The 21,632-nt window shown below is 39.5% G+C and overlaps 1 protein-coding gene across 1 annotated transcript; it reads right to left on the reverse strand.

The window, feature by feature from the left end:
• Positions 1 to 636: 636 nt before the first annotated feature.
• On the reverse strand, positions 637 to 15,832 carry LOC134650860 (uncharacterized). The gene is made up of 10 exons (XM_063505794.1): positions 15,472 to 15,832; positions 15,217 to 15,429; positions 12,872 to 13,024; positions 11,855 to 12,003; positions 10,618 to 10,737; positions 9,330 to 9,497; positions 6,554 to 6,790; positions 5,606 to 5,780; positions 4,626 to 4,783; positions 637 to 723 (listed from the first exon to the last, which is right to left on the reverse strand). Exons 1-10 carry the CDS (start codon positions 15,767 to 15,769, stop codon positions 637 to 639), a joined length of 1,758 nt encoding a protein of 585 aa, XP_063361864.1. The 5' UTR covers positions 15,770 to 15,832.
• Positions 15,833 to 21,632: the final 5,800 nt, after the last annotated feature.

The raw sequence follows: 21,632 nt of genomic DNA on the forward strand, positions 1-21,632 counted from the left end.
TATCAGTACCACTACTTGACACCAGATGTCGTAAGTTTCGCTACGTTGACGAAAAATGTAGTACTAAAACAATTTACAACTAATATAATAAGCAGAACGAGTTGAAAATAGAGTTCCGGTTAATCCGGTTATAATATTAGCTAAAATTCGACGAGCATTAGAGTTTTAGTTTGCCGCTACATCTATTGTCAACTAGCAGAAGTGATAATGTCCGCTACTTGACGTTAGATGTCGACTACAAAATAACTAGTATTTTGGTAAGAAAACTGATTTACCACTCTTGCTTTAAGTTATATTTCTCTATGATAAAACTTAACAGCTAAGGTCAATGCAGCCATTTCCGTCATATCCCGTATGACCGCATTGCTTATTGAAACCACTTTTCAAGATATGCAATGACTGTTCATTGAACATTTGATCTGTTGATTGATTGTAGGTACGTTTACAATGAACATTGTTACAGTTTTAGGCAAGGAACATGTTGCATGCCATACACGCTCGAACTATAGTTTCCGAGGTGTACTATTAAGTAAGTACTACATATTTACAGCGTACACTACCTGGCTCAGATTTTGCCATGGCACATACAGTAAGGGCTAATAATCTGACGTAAAATTGTTACCTGTACCGTTCATTTTACGAATACTGTGGCGCGGTTAGGACTATGCACTTGAACACGCGTTCGCTGCGGCCGGGGGCGATGCTCGATTTACGAACAACAGCCTTGCACAAAACGTTATAAGATAATGGAAAAACAAGGCGCTTACGACCTTTCAAGTAACTCGGGAGGGTTGGCAGCTTTTCGTGGTATTTATGGGCCCTTAGTTACTTCACGGTATATGCTATAAGATATACGATGAAGGAGAATATTTTAGTAGGTATAGTGCCATCGAATATAATAAGTAAATGATGCGGGTGATCAAAACTCAGATATTACGAATGTAAGTACTTAGAGCGTAGTAAAACACTTTATTGTACAAAAATCAGAACAAAACAGGAAAAATAACATTCGTTATCCGTTTTTCATCAGAATATATTGACTGTGAGTATAATCTTGAATCTGATTTAGTAACGGAGTGCACTTATTACTACATCTTATTGAAGTTGAGTTGAGTGAGAGATAATTACTCATTTTCCCCAGGTGAAGGGAAATGGGGCAGGCCTGATGATGATAAATATAAACTACCATAACAACACAGCATTTTTATTCTCAACCCCCCAAGCACCAAACAGCATTTTATTTTTAAGAAACCCCAAAATGTTTAGACGTGACGTGCACTTTCCGAATTGTATAGGAATTTAACAAAAGGCCCCTCCAAAAGTGCAGGTCATCTTACAAAAGAGTTTCGTTTATGGAAAAAAGCGAAACACTTATTGCCTACTTTTCAGTGGAAAAGCGAAATTCATTCATTCTCGAGAGTGCCGGGAAACGCCAGTCACCGAGTTTAGTGCCTCAGATTAAGGTAAAGATACAATGGGTACAATACAATAACACAATAAGAAACATTATTTTTAGGTTGCTAAAAAAATTGTCGCATGGTCAGACAATCTCGACATGCTCTTCGCCGGTTTATATTTCAAGAGATCAGATCTTCCGCTCTCTGCTAATTCAGATTAAAAATAATTTATTGTCACACAAGAAATGCCCATAGATACATACCATACAGACTACCAATATGCAAAATGCCACAACCAGCCAGAAGACCGCGCTTGCAAGGCAATGCGCGCAATACGCGTTCACAGTGGCTTCCCGCAGCGGCCGTGGCACGCGCACCAAGAACGAACTGTTCGCTGGGGCCTAGCCAAGGTGACAATCGCTTGCGCTTCGCCATCGAATCGCTTTATGTCTCTCTATCCCTCTTCCATATTAGTTTATTAGTGTGACAGTTGGCTAGGCCGACAGATAAGCTAAAAAGCGGTATCTTAACAGAAAATTGAATACAAACAATGTAGGTACCTTAAATTCTTTTTCTGAAAGTCTGCAGTGCACATAATGGCGCAATTGCAGCTACAACACTTCCAGCTCGTAACGGGTTTTCTTGCGAACTTATTCCACCACATTGTCTGCCGTGGCGGACACATGCTGGCGCGATAGGTAAAGCGCCTTGTTCAGTGTGGCACCCCAAAGACCAGAAGATATATGCACTTACTTATGCAGCTCTGCAGACACTACACACCTCTACACACACACACACACACACACTGACTCTTGCGAGGAGGAGGAGGGCTAAAAAGTGATACTTAAAACTTCTGGGCTATAACCGCGAAAATCGAGGTTCGTAAATTGCGGGATCTTTCTCTGTCAGTGCAATTACGCCTTCATTGGAGTAAAAGAGAAAGATTCCCGCAATTTGAACGCTGAACACTATTAATAATTCCTAATATGCCCCGGCTCGTGAGTCAGCAAGAGTCAGTTCAGCTGCTGGCGACATGCCGCGCCCTCCGACTGTCTGACATCTTATCGAGTTCGAAGTATCAAACTAGCCCAGGAAAGTTTCGATTTCGGAAAACATTAAATTATAATAGGCTATTCTTTATTAATTTCATTCTAATTAGATATTTAAGATAATTGAGAATCCTACTAAATGTTAATACTGATGTTAGTTTTTAGGTGATTTTTGTTATCAAATAATAATAAATGCTTTTATTAACGACGTAACGACATTTTAGTCTACAATCAGTAAAAACTAAAAAGATGAACAAAATAAGTTTACCCAGGCAGGTAACAAAGTTTGTGGTTGGAGTGATACATGTCCTAAGTCCTATCGTAAGTAAGTCGTCTATAGTAAGTAAGTAAGATGTCCTATGTTGCTAAAAACAAATAGTAGCGTTCCTGAGTCTTGGGTGTTTTCTATGTATTTATGTACTAGTATATTATATATATCGTTGTCTGAGTACCCACAACACAAGCCTTCTTGAGCTTACTGTGGGACTTAGTCAATCTGTGTAAGAAAGGTATAATATTTATTTATTTTATTTATTTTATTACTATGTAACTCCGTAAAAGTTAGTAGTAACGAACGTTACATTTCATTCATTTTTCATTTACATTTCATTCATAAGCTTCTGTCTGCGACAACGTCTGCGTGGAATGAAAACAAACTGTCCTTCGCCCTCAAGCCTCAAACTATGCAGCCTCAAGCAGATGCTCATTCTATAGTACTAAGAAAATACATTTTTGCAAACATTCTACAGAAAAAAAAAACATTTTAAATGTGTGTGTTTGTAATACCTATATACAGGGTGCTTCCTGTAACAGGAGCAATAAATTAAACTAAAGGCTCCTCAAACTGACCAACATTTGTTCAGCAACTTTTGAAAATTATGAATCCTTTAGACTTCCTCTTTTTCATACAAAATAAATATTGCCTTCAATGTACGCTGACATCAGTGTGTTTGACGTTACTTGTCACGCTTGAAACATAACAAAATTTTGCAATACATTGCGTCTTAGAATAAATTTAAAAGTGTAATAAAAATTGCTGAACAAATGTTGGAACAAATGAACAGTTTGAGGAGTACAGCCTACAGTTTAATTTATTGCTCCTGGTACAGGAAGCACCCTGTATATGCCCGGCCATTAAACACACAACGATATCTTGATGGATTCTGATTCGTACATACAATCAATGTGTATCAATACACTAGTTAATTTATCATATATGCATCGCACTTTTCAAATAGTTTCTAATAGTCCAGTAATAACACAAATAACATGAGAATTTATGCATGTTCCGAATTTAGCATCCATCTCATCAGAATCAGAATCTCTCAGAATCACCTAACTAGTTACTACTTAACTTATGTACATACCAAGTGAGAAATGATAGAAAATGTTTGTGTGATATAATTTTTTATTTCAATAATTTCAACAACATTTTTTGACATTAATATTTTTCATTTCAGTGGTATAATTTCTTTGACGCATTTTTATTTAAATTTTTCAACTTCTGATGATATATGTATAATGTTTTGTATTATTCACACGTTGAATCAGTTCATTTTTTAATTCCTCGTCCTTTGGATATCTGAAATAAAAAGTTTAGTTTTGCCAGGGTTTTGTGTTTAGGTAAAGTAAACCAACAGAAGGCGTGTCTCACTCCTCGATTTCGTCGCTTTGCTACAGGTAGCTAAAAGTACATCCGTTCGGCCCCAATTTTGGGGAAAGCCATAAGCTGTCGCCACCTAGCGGCCATATCTGTGCTGATCGTAACAGACGCGTTTTGTTAGAGAGTGAGTCTTCTATACTTAGTACTATTATTTATTCTGTGCCAACAGGATCAATAATTAAGGAAAATTTTATTTTGTATCATCGAAAGTTCATCAACGATCATTCATGTCTTTTTAGTGTTATACTAAAGGGGAAGCTGTTTTACCTCGGACAGTTTTTTCTTTTATGAATTTTAGAAAAAAAACGAATTGCTGTAGAATTATTATAATAAAATAAAAAATAAAAAAATAAAATAAAAATCATTTATTTCAGACCTTGAGTCCATACACTTACAACTAACTAACTACAAACTAAATTTAACTTAAAAACAAAGTTTTGTACGGAACACTAATAATATGAGCGAAATTATTGTTTATCCGAATCTTATAAGATACATTAATAAACTATCTATTACGGTTATTATTAGGTGACCGAACCAGCGAAGTCTGTGGGCTTTCGTTTCGCCGGCAATATTAGGTTCTGCCACTAACTCCTTGATCTCGGCATTTTTCCGGATCCTCCAGGGGCCGTCATCTCTCTGAATAGGTCCCAGGATCTTGCGAAAAACTTCCCCTATAAATCTTAGTTATAATTCTTAGTCAAATCATTCGCACGTCTCTTTTTCCTCGCGTTATCCCTGCATTTTGCCATGGCTCATGGGAGCCTGGGATCCGCTTGGCAACTAATCTCAAGAATAGACTAGGCCTTATTGGGACGAGTCCGGTTTCCTCACGATGTTTTGCTTCGCCGAAAAGCAACTAAGATAAGTTCCAAAAAAAATGTAGTTGTTTAAAACTATTGCGATCGAGGGTACCTGGACAGCAAACGCAAAATTTTATACTCGTTTAGGGTCGTGACTGTACCTGTCAATTGCAGTCGGGGATTGTCCCAATCACGCCCATGCAATCGAAATAAAATAGCCAGGTACAGTCACGATCTTAAATGAGCGTAAGCTTTTACGTTTGCAGTTTATGACCCTGACTGAACACTTAATATTATAATGTACATTCATTCAGAGTAACTAAGATATCTAAAATCGAAGATAATAAGCTTAAAATTATATCGGTGACACAGTTTTCTGTTGCGTCGCGTGTTTCGGTGTACGATTCGGCAGATTGCCACGGAACCGCCGATATACCACACCCTTCGGCACAGAATAAATAATATTACTAGGTACAGAAGATTCACTCTTTAACAAAACGCGTCTATTACGACAGATATGACCGCTAGGTGGCGCAAGTGCGAGCAGGCGTCCGTTCCGTAGCGGTGCGCGGAAACTACTATGCCTAGACACCAAAATTGGTGTGAGCCGCATACTGTACTTGTAGGTACGAAATCGTGAAGTGAGCCACGCCTGCCTTCGGCCAGAAATACGCGCTCGCGATGCGATTTTACCTGGAGGGATGCACGACTCGGTGTCGAGCAGGCAGTCGCAGGCGTCGCCGGTGTACTCGGGCCTGCACTGGCACTTGCCGCACACGCACTCGCCATGGTCGGGGCCCGAGCAGAGACGACCCTTGTTGCGGTCGCAAGAGAAGTTGTCGCACTCGCAAAATTGCCCCGATATCACCTGAAAACAATGCTTAGTTGAGTTGAGTAGGAATAAATAAAATCGTGATGATTTTGAAAAATTTACCCTTTCACCGCCAAAGACGTCAGTCGTCAACTGACGCGCCCAATATCAATAACATTCCGACAACTTTCACGATGACGCGCCGCACACAACGAAGATTTAATGTCTCAGAAAGTGGAATATGACATCATTATTATGAAGCTTGCATATAACGTAAATGTTCCCCTTCAAGTGGCGGCAGCGAAAACGCGAAAAGTAGTCAAGTGGCGCCCTGGATTTGCGCGAAACCAGTCAAGTGGTGGGGTCCCGATGGGCCCGATGGATGAGGGGTGTCAGCGCGGATTAAGAAGATTTTACAAAATCGACGATTTAAGTTATAGTTATGTATGAAAGTATAGGTATATTAAATTATACGTATTGCGTGGGCTACACCCATGCTAAATTTGGCTTATACACGAATTATTTCCCCCGACTGGCAATGTTTGGTGTTCGTTTGGTGTACTAAACGCTTTTGTTTTGCTTTTGGGTAAAAAGCTTCTTCGAAGGGCGCCAAAACCCGATTTCGCTCTACCCTGATCAAGACTCGGGCCGGCACTGAGCGTGGGAATCAGAATGAAATAGAAAAATTAAATTAGGTATTGTAATGTTTATGGATTTGGCCAGACCAAATCAAACCTTGGAAGAATGGAAGTTTTCCAGGTCCAGTTTCCTTGTTAAAAATGAGCAAAACCATAAAACATGGATGATTGGAGGTAATTGCTGTGACGTACCTCGTTGGGGTCAGACATCTTGTAGCACTCGCAGACGCCGCAAATGCAGTTGCCCCCGCCGGAGCAGAGGGCGCCGTAGCTGGCGTTGGTCGGGCGGCAGCCTCGGTCCTGGTCGGCGGAACCCCTGCCATCGCCAGCGCACTCGCAGTGCTTGCCGAATCTGCCGGGCTGGCAGGCGCACGCGCCGCACGCGGAGATGCCGTGCCCGCTGCACACGCCGGGGCTGTCGTCGTATGCCTAATCACATATTTAAAAAAAAAGCTGTGATATTAAGATTAAGGTGATAGTCCATTTCCAACCGCAGCTGCACGGGCCCCTATTCGACATGTACAAGTGTCAGATTTCGCGTCAATTGAAGTTCATTTGAAGTTCATCAAGTGCGGAAGTTCATTTGGTACAACCAATAATTTAACAAAAAACAACTTTGTTTTATTATTACTTTAAGGTTTATAATGGTTTAGTTTGGTTGTCACCTAACTGATGTTTGTTGACATGAGATTCACTGACAGGTGATGATCTTTACCTATTCGACAACCCACGATTGTTCAGATTCAAATGAACTTCAACATGCGACGTCAAAAGTGGCATGTCGAATAAGGCCCCGTTCATTTTACTATGGAAATTGACAGTAAGAGCGACGCGTTCAGTACCAGTAGTGCAGCTGTGGGCAGAAATGGAATGTTACCCAGTTTCAGTCTGGCAAACCAATTATGACGTTAGAAAAAGACAGCAGGTTTAAAAAATGAAGGCGAAAAAGCTCGATTTTGGGCGCATTTCTACTGATAATATTAGTTAATAAATCCATATCATCCCAGTTGACTAGCGAAACAAATGCTGGATCGGAATAGACTCGCCTTTTCCGCGAAGAACGACCAATCATTTAAGGATGACTCACGCTAGACCGGGCCGACCGGGCCGTGTCCGGGCCAGAGCTTCCGGCGCTAACTTTTCTATGAGAGATGACAGGTGATGCTTTCCATAGAAAACGAAGCGCCGGAAGCTCCGGCCCGGACACGGCCCGGTCTAACGTGAGTCATCCTTTACTCGTGGCGGAGCAGTTCCTTTCGGACTTGAATTGCTGGCCTTTATTTCTGGCGAACAATATTGGACCCTAAGATTAGGACTTTAGAATTGTATCTTTAATGTAGTGTCTTAAAGAAGCAGTCTGTCATATCCATTGCAACTTACTCGAATAACAATTATAGTTTCATGAAATTAAGGTTTGTTTTTCGACAGTAGGTAGATACCATAACATTAATGGGCCTTGGTACCAAGTTATTTAAAGCAAAGATATTAGATTGTTACGAAAAAAATATAGGTACCTACATGCATATTGACATGACAAGGTATGCAAAGTGTACAAAAACATTTATATCAGTCAAGGTGGTGCAATTCACCTCGATAAACATAGATAAGATATCTAGAACCCGTTTTAATTGTGTACCTCTTGTTATTATAATTATATCGCATTGTATGTATGTATTATTAAAAAAAAAAACTAGATGACCCGGCGAACTTGGTTTCACCTATAGGTACCTACTTATCTAACTTTTTGCACTCTCTTATTTTTTTATTTCATAACAACCTTCTCCTGACAATAACAAATACAACAAAAAAGAATTAGCGAAATCGGTCCAGCCGTTCACGCGTGATGCTGTGATCAAGGGATTGAAGGAAGGGATTTTTTTTCTATTACACCTTATATGTATAATTGCATGAATTCTATAGTAATTTAAATTGTATTTTTTTTTACTTATTTTCTCGTAATGCATGTTAATTATAAGATGTAATTTTTTTTGAAAAGATGTGTCCCGCCGAGTTTGTTGCCGGTCCCATATTGGGATACCCTCCTCCAATTGAGGGGGGATTTAAATCTTCTCGGGGCAGAGGTGTAGGGTTGGAGCCGGTCTAGCTAGCTTTATTTGACGTTCATAAGCGCATTGTAATTATGCCTACTTGAATAAACTATCTTTTATCTTTATCTTATCTTTGATTTTTATTATACCGAGTGTTGCCTGTAACACGACCAAATAATTAAAACATATATTACCTATACTCCTCAAACTATAAAACTTTAGTTAAACAACTTTTAAAAATTATGAATCCTATAGACTTCCTCTTTTTCATACAAAATAAATAAATACTACTTTCAATAAGCTGACATCAGTGTGTTTGACGTTGCTTGTCAGGCTTTAAACGTAACAAAATTTGCAATACATTGCGTCTGATAATAAACTTTAAAGTGTAATAAAAATCAAAACAAGTTTTTTTTTAAAGTTGCTGAATGTTGGTCAGTTTGAGGAGTACAGCCTACAGTTTAATTTATTGCTCCTGTTACAGGAAGCACCCTGTATATAGGTACATATATATAAGTAAGTATAGATATAGATCTCATCTGAAAATGAAAGTCATCATGAAAGATCTCATCCACATGGAATCCAGTCATTAGTAAATGTAAGTGTAAACGAATATCGACAGTCGATAAATCGAATATCGTTAGTGTTGTGTGTCGACAGAGTGACATCCCTAGTGCGCAAAACGTACAAGCGGATAAACAAGATCAAGTGCGGGTAGTTCGAAAAACTCGCGCGGTTAGAAGATGCTGATGTCAACTTAAGCCAGTCTTCTCCGAGACCACGGGGACAACGCGGTCCTCGAAACGTCGGAGGTAAATCTTAAAAACTTAGATACGCGATTAAGTCCTGTTGTACAATTTAATAATGTGTAAAAATCGTGAAAGTTTAAATCAGTGTTAGATATACAGAAGTTAACTTACGTGATGTCCGCGATGGTCGCACGGGCAGTCGCATCTCATCTCCAGATCCACAGTGAGACCCTCGGAGATGGCTTCAGGATGGATGACGAACGATTGCTTCCACTTGCTCGCGTCTTTCGGACACTCCTTCAAAGTAATCTCGGCCGTAAACTCCACGACATCATCCACCTAAAATCCATACTACTATTATATACTCATTTTCGTCATTTTGTCCCTTACGCCCTTTGAGCCTACGGTAGTCGACGTGTTTCGGAAAAAAATACAAAATGGCGAAACCATGGGGATTCGAGAGATCTAAAGCTTAGATAACAAATATTCTCATATCTTGCTTGTTATACACTTGATAAACTGTTTATTTAACTTACTGCAAAAGCTTCCAATTTTTTAATGTCCTGTAATAATGTCATAATAAAATTATAATTTATTTTTGGTATAGTTGGTGAAACCAATTTGTCAGTAAATAGGGACAAAAAAAAACTATACTCATCCTTTTCTTTTGGGTTCTAGTACTAGTGTAAGACAAAGATAGTATGATTCTCTTTGTCTATGTTTGAAATGAGACAGTCCTTTGACACACTATAAGAACTTATACTGTGTCCGTTGATTTGTTGCAGATGGCCAATAACTATAGCAGTCAATCCTTCGTTATGTAAAAAAAAAATAGAAAACCTGCCGTATACTACAATATAAAATGAGGACCTATGACTACTCAATATTTTTTCAGTAAGAAAAAAACCGGCCAAGTGCGAGTTGGACTCGCGCACGAAGTCACGCAAAAAACGGATAAAATAAATCACGATTGTTGTAACTTGTATCCCATACAACTAGGGTTTGCACGACGGATCCGAAATGTATGGGAATATCTGCGGATCCGGATCCAGATCCGGATAATTTCATACATTTCGGATCCGGATTGCAAACCCTACATACAACCACTTTAATATTTATTATATTCTGGTGGATTCTGGAAAAAGTGGGGGGAGGCCTTTGCCCAGCAGTGGGACATTACAGGCTTCTAATAATAATAAAATAAAACAGTTTTTAGCGTATTTGTTGTTATAGCGGCAACAGAAATACATCATCTGTGATAATTAAAACTGCCTAGCTATCACCGTTAATGAGATACAGCCTGGTGACAGACAGACGGACGGACAGCGGAGTCTTAGTAATAGGGTTCCGTTTTTTTTTACCGTTTGGCATCGGAACCCTAAAAAACGTACAAAATAAACGTTAGTTTATGTACTAACAATTCTAAGTATAAAATTATCATTGCATAAATATGACTTACCCTTAATCCGTCACACTTGTTTGTCTGTATTACGTTGGTTTTGTCAAGACAGGATGAATAATACACAATTTGAATGGCGTCACTAGATGTGTCTGTAATTTCGACCGCCGAAGTGATTTTCTGTAGGAAACAACAATTAAATGTGACGTTATCTATGAAAAGGGATCTTATTGTCGATGGCGCTTACGCCACTATTAACGGATACAAATACAACGCCGCGCAACGCTGTGCGGCGTAAGCGCCATCGACAATAAGGTCCCTTTTCATAAATAATGCCACAAATACGTGATTAGAACTTAAGCGCGTTGCTTCATGCGATAAACGTAGCGTTGAACGATGCACGAAGCATCAACGGAATGTAGGAAAAATTACAATACGCTTACCTCTGCGTTTACCGCGTAAAACAATTATCAGTACGGCTACCATCAGTTTGGCACTGACATAAACGCCATCGAGAACGTAATTAACTTTCTACGTATACATCTCGCTCGTACTCGCATATTAGTGCGAACGAGATGTATAGAAAGTAAATTACGTTCTCGACAGCGTATATGTCAGTTTTGACACTGTCAGTGACTCATGGTACGGGCTCTGATGTTAAAATATTAATGAAACCTAAAAAATATTATAACATCATCAAGGATTAATAGAATAGAATAGACAGCTGTATGATAGGTGGGTAAGTCTCTAGGGATTAATAATCGTTGCACTGATGTACCTATTGCTCGCCTTAGAGCATTTAATAACCGGAATCGCCTTTAAGAGTAAGCTCTTACAGAGAGGTAAGCCCCTCTGCTAGAAACCTTGCACAATTGTGCAAACTTTTGTATGGACTGACGTTTATCTTACGTGGCTATTTGTACGTTACGTGCAACGTACAAATATCCATACATTTGACGTGCCCCTCCCCCGCAAAAATCGGCAGACTGTTTTGTACAGAAAATGACAGACAAGGCGTCTCCAGTTACTTATAATGCTCTAAGGCCTGAGTATCTTGGGCCTAGGACTGCTCGCTCCATTGACATATATACATATATCTCAGGACTAGCCTTACGGGCAATAAGAATGTAGCATGAATGGGGCCAGTAACAGCGGTGTGAAAACGCTGCAACGCGATTGGTTGATGAGTTCGCATCACGCGCGCGCGGCCGCGCGATTGGTCGCAACTAGTTGCGTTAGACTACACGATTCGTGAGTGACACCGCTGAACTAGTACCATTTTAAGTGCACGTAAGGCCAGTCCTGAGATATAAGTCAATGGCTCGCGCACCAAGTCGACGACGTTGTCGGAATTTTCGGTGAGCACGCCGCTGCTGGAGCCCTGTCTGTGCCCTAATGGGTTGTTTTGGGCACTCCAGTAGACGAAGGTTAACTTATGCATTTGATCTGTAAAATAATTAAAATTTAATAAATGACTTGGGTAATATTATGTTTTTATTTGTAACTAGCGACCCGCCCGGCTTCGCACGGGATAACAAATTATACATAAACCTTCCTCTTGAATCACTCTATCTATAAAAAAACGCATCAAAATCCGTTGCGTAGTTTTAAAGATCTAAAGCATACATACCTAGGGACAGACAGACAGGGGGAAGCGACTTTGTTTTATACTATGTAGTGATATTGACAAAAAACTGTAGACATTATAGGAGTAAAAAGACTTTCAACCGAATTAAGAATTTCATTTTTTTTATATTAGTTAAAAGACAGTAGGTAATTGAAGAGGAACTGCAACTAAATGAGTTCTGACTGTTGTGACTGTTTTTTTTTCCAAATTAGGATTTCGTATTTATCTCTCTTCAAACCAGTCATATTTTATCCAAATCTATGAAAAAAAAAACATAATAAAAATTGACCCAATTAGGTAGTTTTTAGGGTTCCGTACCCAAAGGGTAAAAACGGGACCCTATTACTAAGACTCCGCTGTCCGTCCGTCCGTCCGTCCGTCCGTCTGTCACCAGGCTGTATCTCACGAACCGTGATAGCTAGACAGTTGAAATTTTCACAGATGATGTATTTCTGTTGCCGCTATAACAACAGATACTAAAAATAGAATAAAATAAAGATTTAAGTGGGGCTCCCATACAACAAACGTGATTTTTGACCGAAGTTAAGCAACGTCGGGCGGGGTCAGTACTTGGATGGGTGACCGTTTTTTTGCTTGTTTTGCTCTATTTTTTGTCCATGGTGCGGAACCCTCCGTGCGCGAGTCCGACTCGCACATGGCCGGTTTTTTATATAAGTAAGTACTTACTCTGTCGTAATTTCAGATTGACCCTTTGCGGTTTGATCTGAACGAGTTTCTCGCCGGAGCCTGGCGTAGGCATGGCGCCGCCGGCGCTGCTGCTGGCCCCAAAGGCACCGGACTCTTCATCCGAGCCAGAACCGGAGCTCACGCGAGTTCGCGCTGAAACACAAAGGAAGGATTAATCATTTATCTTCTTCCTTCTGCCCTTATCCCACTTTATGTGGGATCGGCACAATATGTTTTTCTCTTCCATTCTCCTCTATCTTGCTTCACCTTAGCATGAACTCCCTTCTTTCTCATATCCTCTTTCACACAATCCATCCATCGTCTTTTTGGGTCTTCCATCCGCTTTCTGTCCATCAACATTCATCCCTAACATTCTTTTGCCTATATGGCATTCATCCCTCCTCATTACATGCCCATAGCATGCTAACCTACTCAGTGCCGGATTTAGACATTTGCCGCCCGTAAGCTAATGCAGATTGGCCGCCCCTATCCACCTCGCTTATAGTTTTTTAAAGTACTTTCCAATCAGAGGCCTTTAATTTTATAGTACAACACACCATAGCCATATTAAAATGCATATAAGGTGACGTCACTATTCTGGATACAGATTTATATGGGCCGTTTTTGTCATTCAATGTCAATGCGACCTCGTTATTTCTGGTCGACCCTATTTGGAAAGCAAATAAAATACTTTTTTTGTACCCAATATAGCCGCCCCCTAAAATCGGCCGCCCTAGGCTTCAGCCTACTCAGCCTAGTGGTATATCCGGCACTGAACCTACTTACTCATCTTCTCCGTTACTGGTGCCGAAGGATTAATCATTAAGGCCCACTTGCACCAGCCCAAGATTCCTCCCACCCCCACTTATCCCCTCAGCTATGCAAAGACCCCTCAGCCCGAGCAGTTTTGAAACTTCAGCAATACAAGGATAAAGGGAAAATTCTAATGTCAACTACTTACATTCCATAGCTGTGGGGTTATAGAAAAGATTCACATGCTAGATGCTGGGTCTATCATCATCTTCCTCGCGTTGTCCCGGCATTTTGCCACGGCTCATGGGAGCCTGGGGTCCGCTTGGCAACTAATCTCAGTAATTGGCGTGGGCACTAGTTTTTACGAAAGCGACTTCCATCTGACCTTCCAACCCAGAGGGTAAACTAGGCCCGTATTGGGATTAGTCCGGTTTCCTCACGATGTTTTTCCTTCACCGAAAAGCGACTGGTAAATATCAAATGATATTTCGCACATAAGTTCCGAAAAACTCATTGGTAATATGAGCCGGGGTTCGATCCCGCGACCTCCGGATTGCAAGTCGCACGCTCTTACCGCTAGGCCACCAGCGCTTCTTGGCCACCAGCGCTTCTTTTCGCATATGACTTATTTAGGTACTGATCAACTACAAATTACGGAATTATATATATTATCCTTCTAATCGTCTAAATTCTATAATGAGGATAATATGTAACAGGTACATATGTATAAATTAGAATAGTAACTACGCAATGTTGGTTTTACATAAACCACAAATACCGAATACCGAATTTCTAGTTTATTTCAAAAGTTCAAAACCTATACTATACTCGTAATACCCATATAATATAAACTAAGCACAAATAATCATAATATTCGCATACATGTAATGTTAAGTAACTATACTAACTTAACATTACATGTGTGCGATGTAGACAGTGCCGAATAATTTTGATAACTTAGGTTATCAAATGTGCTTACCTGCCGGCGGATTTAATTACCCTTATCATACTTAAATACGTATTCTTATTAGTCTATATTGCTAGCATTTTCATAATAGCAACTGATTAAAATTGGCATCGCCATATAGCGCGGCAATACCACCAGCCTTATTCGGTTTGTTCCTGGTTCGTCGTATTCCTGTTTCGTCGGATTCCTGATTCGTCGTATTCTTGTTTCGTATGTATGCTAGAAAAAGTACGATCACTGGTGATTACATTAAATCTTCATATTTAGTAAATACTGGTTTACTGCACGACATATTTAATTATATGTATATAATTCCGACGAAACAAGAATACGACGAATCAGGAATCCGACGAAACAGGAATACGACGAAACAGGAATACGACGAACCAGGAACAAACCATTTGGGGCACCCTACCATCCGGCGCCGAGGTAGTTCCGATTTGTAAATATATGTGTATATAGGTAGATCTTTTTAGTTTAATTTAGGATTATCTAGATATTTGTGTTTTTACATTTTTAATAGGTAATTAGATGAACTTCAAAATCGCGAGATCCTACTTTTGAGGGCTTTTTTTTATTGAAATTGAAATTGAAAGTGAGAGCGGTAAGTGTAGGGTCTACTTACTTCTACTAAGTTCCTTGTTATAAGCTTGGTCTACGGATAGCTCGTTGTCGGGGTTGAAGACGTAGGCTTCATCGCAGCCCGCAGTGCCTCCTAAGGCCGGGTCGAAGCACCTCGGGTCGTTGAAGCCGGCAGCGAAGCACCAGGTACAGCTGGACAGCTGGACTGGTGGATACCAGTCGCTGTTTTGCTGAAGCAGGTTTAGGGCGAGAACAGCTAGCGGAGTGAAAGCGGTAAGTGTCTCTAAGGTCTACTTACTTCTACTAAGTTCCTTGTTATAAGCTTGATCTACGGACAGCTCGTTGTCGGGGATGAAGACGTAGGCTTCATCGCAGCCCGCAGTGCCTCCTAAGGCCGGGTCGAAGCACCTCGGGTCGTTGAACCCGGCCGCGAAGCACCAGGCACAGCTATCCTCCCGTATGCAGTCGCTGCAGGTAGTTTTGCTGGAACAAGGGTCCTGCGCTGGTTGGGCTGGTGGGGCGGGTTGGTCCGCCCAACACATCGCGACCAGGCAAGCCCATAGGCACAGTCGTAACGACGTTCGTTGTATGTGCATTGTGCGATTTGATTGTGTTCAGATCGAAATCTGGAAGGAAACGAGAATGTTACACACATTAATTTTATTGTTAATTCCTAATTATAATTACAAACAAGAGAGTACCATTTTGTACCATTTGGAGTTGAAACTCTAGGTCCATGGGGTCCCAGCGCGCATAAGTTGTTTGCAGAAATCGCGAAGCGTCTGGTTGACTGCATAGTGACCGAGGAGCTGGCGGCTACCTCGCACAACGTATCAGCATTGCGATACAGGGAGGAAATGTCGCCAGCATCCTTGGTACAATGCCTCAAGGGCTTATTTTAGATTTAAGCTAGTTTTTAATTTCTTTTAGTAGTACCATTGTATATATCTTGTTTGTAAATAAATGATTTTATTACAAACTGTTGATATGATTTGCTCTAAGAATTAAAACCAATCATTATTTTCATATGGTTGGCTTAAGAAGAAATCAAAAACAACAAATAACCAAAAAAATCTTTTGCCTTTACGTCCTAATTATATTCATATCATTATTGTTAGATGTTGTAGTCATTGTTAACCCTTTCGATTTCGCCTAAAATGACGCAGCCAACAATGACGAATTTAAAAAAAATCTTGCTAAGACCTGATTTCATTTGAGATTAAACTGAAAAAAACACAATTATACATGCTTCAATACAGTTAAGGTATACATCTAAGTTATAATGCATATTTATCGACGTATACTCTACCTGCAGTAACATTGAAAACAAAATTTACAAAACTGGAAAAAGTAGGTTAGTATTTAGTTGGTATTTTTGGCGGCTTACCTTGCCGTAACGCAGCACGTGTCTCACTCGTCTGCCACTTGTGAGTCGACTTAAACTCCAAAGAGAGTATTTATAGTATTTTGACTAAGTAGATATTATAATCACTACGAATGTCAGGGGCCATGTTTTGGGTATTATATAACTTAACAAACAGAGCGATAACTCTTTTGATAGTCAACGAAAATAATGCAGATTAACAATATTTACAGAGCTATGGCCAGATCTATAAAAATCTCGGCACAACTACCGAAGTGCTTATCAAACATCAAACATTTATTCAGCAAATAGGCCACAGGCATTTTTACTTGTCATATTTTTACAAGCAATAAAAATAACCAAAGTTATCAAAAACAATTACCAATATGGAATCAATGACAATATTAGATACTTACTTTATTAGAGATGGATACAGGCTCTAAATGTCGAATTATCGGAATATAATATCAATCAAGAATAATGATGCATCATTGCCAATTGTCGGTCGGTCATGCTTGATTAAACAAATGTAATGTTTTCACTTAAGTAAAGTAAGATTGTGCCAGAATTCTTTAATTGCATCTGAAACACATACTGACATGACATAAGTTTATTAAATTCCGTTACCTAAAGGTTGTCTGCAAGAGATCGCTCTTTAGCTATAAGACCACCTGATGTTTAACCTCTTCTTTACTGTAGGTATTCTTTGTATTGATTTACGGTTCCTTTCCTTTTTACGGAACCCTAAAAAAGGAAATATCTGACGCAAATCCATTATTATATCAACACATTGATGAATAACAAAGTCTGTCAGTTGGTCATTGTTCTGTACGAGTTTGTGTGTAAAGCACGATATGAAAGTGGGTTTAATAATGGTGCTGGTGTGTGTGGTTGCTGCTGAGTCAGACTTCTTGGATAATTTATTAGTAAGTTTATTGGATTGTCCAAATTTGATACAGTTAGGAGTGGAGCAAAGGGGAACGTTGCTTAAGTAAAAAAAAGATTACAGTTAATATGTGATCGCTAAGCATTTTTTAAATTCATTTATTTATTTTGTTAAAAACACAGCTATACTGTATTTCAATCTTCATAGTCATGTTTTCAAGGATTAAAAATTTGGCGCTTTCCATGAATTTGGCGCTTTCCATGAATTTGTCTACCGTTGTCCCGTACAAACGCGAATTTTACGAAGATTTGAAGGCATAGGAGTTTTTTTCGTCACAAATGTGACAAATGGTTGTAAAAATTGCTCTGTAAAGTAATTATCGACTTGAAACGTTATAAAAATGTATGGGAATTATGTGTCGGTGGCCGATCGTACGATTTTAGGTGCAGATTTGCTTACTACGTCACATATGTGTTAAGTTGGGTACTGTTTCAGGTACAGCTCGAAAATGCTTGGATTGCTTTCAAAAATTTCATCAAAAGACCTCCCAGGTCCAAACGAATACATGGACACGGTAAGTTAATTACACAAGTACTTACCTAATGATGTGATATATTTTATGAGAAGTTCGTCGCTGCCGCGCTTCAATTAAAGCAGTATTAGGGCATGTGATATATCATTTTCGGATAAATTAAGGAGGAGGAATCTATTTTGAGAACAAAAACAATGCACTTTCTAACAAAAAAAATGAATAAAGTAGAAAAGATTAAAAAAAGTATATTTGTTTTTTTTATATTTACTTACCAATTTTTTTAAAGTATAACAGAAATCTCAAAACAAAAAATATAGTCGTAAAGCTACATTTATCTAGTTTACAAAAATATATAGTTTATTACATAAATCTGTTGAAACATGGGAGATAAAAAATAATATTCAGCGTGGGTTAGGGTGATCTCAATGCATGATCGTCCGTGAAGTAGGGCTTAGGTACTGTTTTAAACACACGAATGGTGAATATATTATTGTTTTAGATCTGTTAGCGCCAGTTGCATCATCCCACTAACCCGGGGTTAACCGGTTAAACCTGGAGTTACCATTTAAGCTGCCGGGTTTTGCCGGGTGTTACAGTTATATCACATGCCCTAATACCTATAGCTTTAGAGGAATGCGGCTTCAATTGAAGCGCGGCAGCGTCGAAATTAACCCCTCCCCCCCACTAAATGTGAGTTGGCTCTCGTTGTCTCCCGGTCTCTATCAACTCAAGACCACCTAAGGATCAACTGTGCCAAGTTTCAGCGCATAGTCACAAAGTGCCAGGTTCCCATACAACGGCGTGCAGTATCAAAGGGGCTAAATGACAATCCGGCTAATCGTCGAACCGCCGCATTTCAAACGCCCCTGTTTTTGAAAACGGCTAGCCGTAATGTAATACGGCGAATTATACGACTTGACTACGGCATACCTACCGCTATGACTACATTGATTTACTTATTGCACTACGTTTCGTCTTATATAGAATTAATCAATTTAAATACAACACAATTAAAAAAAATATTACCTTTTTTTTTCAGCTAAAAAGACCACATACCAAACCACGTTAACCACGTTACCACAAACCGTTGGAACGCGCTCAATGGCAACCACAACGCCGACCATGACAGAAGTCATCACTGTAGAGAATACCATGCCACCGGACATGTTGTATTACTTTCAACGACCTAGGCACAAACAGGTAGGTTCTCGCACGAGAACGTTTCCCCATACAAAACGGAGAACGTTCTCGAGAACGGCTGTTAACTTGTCAGTTAACAGCGCCATCTATCTGACCTTTTAGATACTTCATTGAACCCTAGATGGCTTATTGATCTACATAAAGGTTCTTATAGTTCGTTTTTTTTAGCATTAGAAAGAAGGTAAGCGATCTTGACATGTCTTTTAATTGAAAAACGCTTTTTAAAAATCAGTAACTATTACTTATGAAAGCAGAAAAATATAATTGATCATAATTGTTACATATTTGCCATTATTTATTTTTAAAACGTGTTTTCCAATAAAAAGACACGTCAAGATTGTTTACCTTATTTCTAATGCTAAAAAAACGAACTATAGTTCTCCAGTAAGGTAATTAGTTCCCTTTATAGTGCATAGGTGGCGCTGTAATTAGTTATTATTATTTTAGGCTAGCGAATCTGTAATGTACTCATGACACTTTTCCAATATACACCATAAGAAGCACACGCTGTTTTGTCTCCGACTCCCCTCAAGAACCTCCGACCTCCGCCCACATGCAAGCAACGGCAACTATTTTTTTCACCAAATATACCACATGTTGTATTACTTTCAACATCCTGGGCATAATCAGGTAGGTAGGTTCTCGCATGAGAACGTCTGCACAGGTATGAGAGTAGAGTTAATTATTTATTTATTTATTTATTACTATTCGGAGATCCAACAGCTGTTAACATGTTAATAGGTTTTATAAATATGATACAAAAAGCCAATTACAGGTTCTCACCAGTAAATACAGATTAAGAAAAACAATTGGTGGTTAGCACTATTGCACTATTTGTTTGTAGATAAAATTAAAATTTCCTTATCAGGTGCTCTTGCCATTCTTCCCGAGTCCAAAATGGCGGACGAGAGACCACTGGAACCAAATACAACAGCAAAATACAGTCTTGTTATGGAGAGATGGAGGCAGACCTGGGAGAAGCGTTGCTTTAGCGGACGATTGTAAGTTTTATTTACTTATATTGGTATACTTTTCCATACTTAAGTTCGAAATTAAAACTAAAGTATGACTCAATAAATCTAAAATCAATATTCATGATTAAAGGATGACTCACGCTAGACCGGGTCGGGGCCGGGTCGGGGCTGCCCGGTCTAGCGTGAGTCATCCTTTACTCCTTCCTAATTTCACCTATTTTCCGTATGCTCGACGTAAAGAGCGCCCCCCGAATAACCCCCCGGTAATATGATACCAATATCCACTTCATGTAACAGTAGTAAAAAGGTATACAAATTGAATTTGTCGCAGCAGACGTGACCACGGCCCAGCAGTTGGACCAGCCTACCGACGAGGGAATAGGCGTTATGATGTTCATTTAGAGTTATAATAAGCTTGTTAAGTCTATTGGTTTATGTAGAACCAACCAAAGGGCACCCTAGGCCACCATTTAACTGTGTCCATCTACTAAGCTATTACGTCTCACTGGTTATGGCTCCTTTACACGATGGGTCATCATACATCAGACGGGCCAGCGTGTAGAGAGGGTAGTGGTGTAGGATGGCTTATGGCGCGGCGGGATGGCGATGGGATGGCCATGGTGTCGGTTTTTCGTCCGCACATCAGGTATTGCCATTCCATATTGCGTGCTTTCAACCATCGCGTGGCCATCTCGCTGGTCCGGCGCTGGTCCATCGTGTAGAGGAGCCACTATGGTTTTGATACGACTTTGACGATCGTCTTGGTGATTGGAGCGCATCTCACGCCCAATTCGTTACGCGTGCATCATTCAGAATGAGCGATCTTCAAAATTGTATCAAAATAAATAAGATCAATTCTGTAACAAATTGTTGAATCTGAATCGGGCGTCAAACAACTGCCTATTTTGTTAAAGATAAGATAATGATAGTTAATTATTTAAATAGGCCTATATTATAATGCGCTTATGAACGTCAAATAAAGCTACACCGGCTATTTAGTTTGGCATGCTTTTATGGTGGTCTAAGATTCCATTTAATGTATTTAAAATCTGTGTCATAATAAAATCTAACGAACTTTAATTGTGTTTCAACTCGATTTCTTTCGACTTTCAGGGTAAACTACCCAATGATTGACCGGTCCTCTAAACCAAACCTTTTTTTTAACTTATGCTGAAGTGCTGCAATAGGCATAGGTACTCAAGCATCTTCCACGATAAATCAAATTCATGAGCAAATGTAGTTATGCAATACAAAAGTAGAACTAGTTATTATCAAAATAATTATGCATAAAGACTTGGTAAATTCGAATGTAAATGTAGAATACATATTATCACTAATTACAGACGCAAGCGAGCGGAATCAAAACATTCATTGTCTGCGTCAAAGCCGGCTCCGTCTGTTTGATTCCCTTACATTGCTTCCAATACCATTCCACACCCCTCTGAATTCAACCTTAACTCTTAAAGACAGATTCCACTTTTAATTGAACCCAAAAATGGACATG

Source organism: Cydia amplana, chromosome 9 (genome assembly GCF_948474715.1).
Source record: "Cydia amplana chromosome 9, ilCydAmpl1.1, whole genome shotgun sequence".
NCBI classification, from domain to species: domain Eukaryota; kingdom Metazoa; phylum Arthropoda; class Insecta; order Lepidoptera; family Tortricidae; genus Cydia; species Cydia amplana.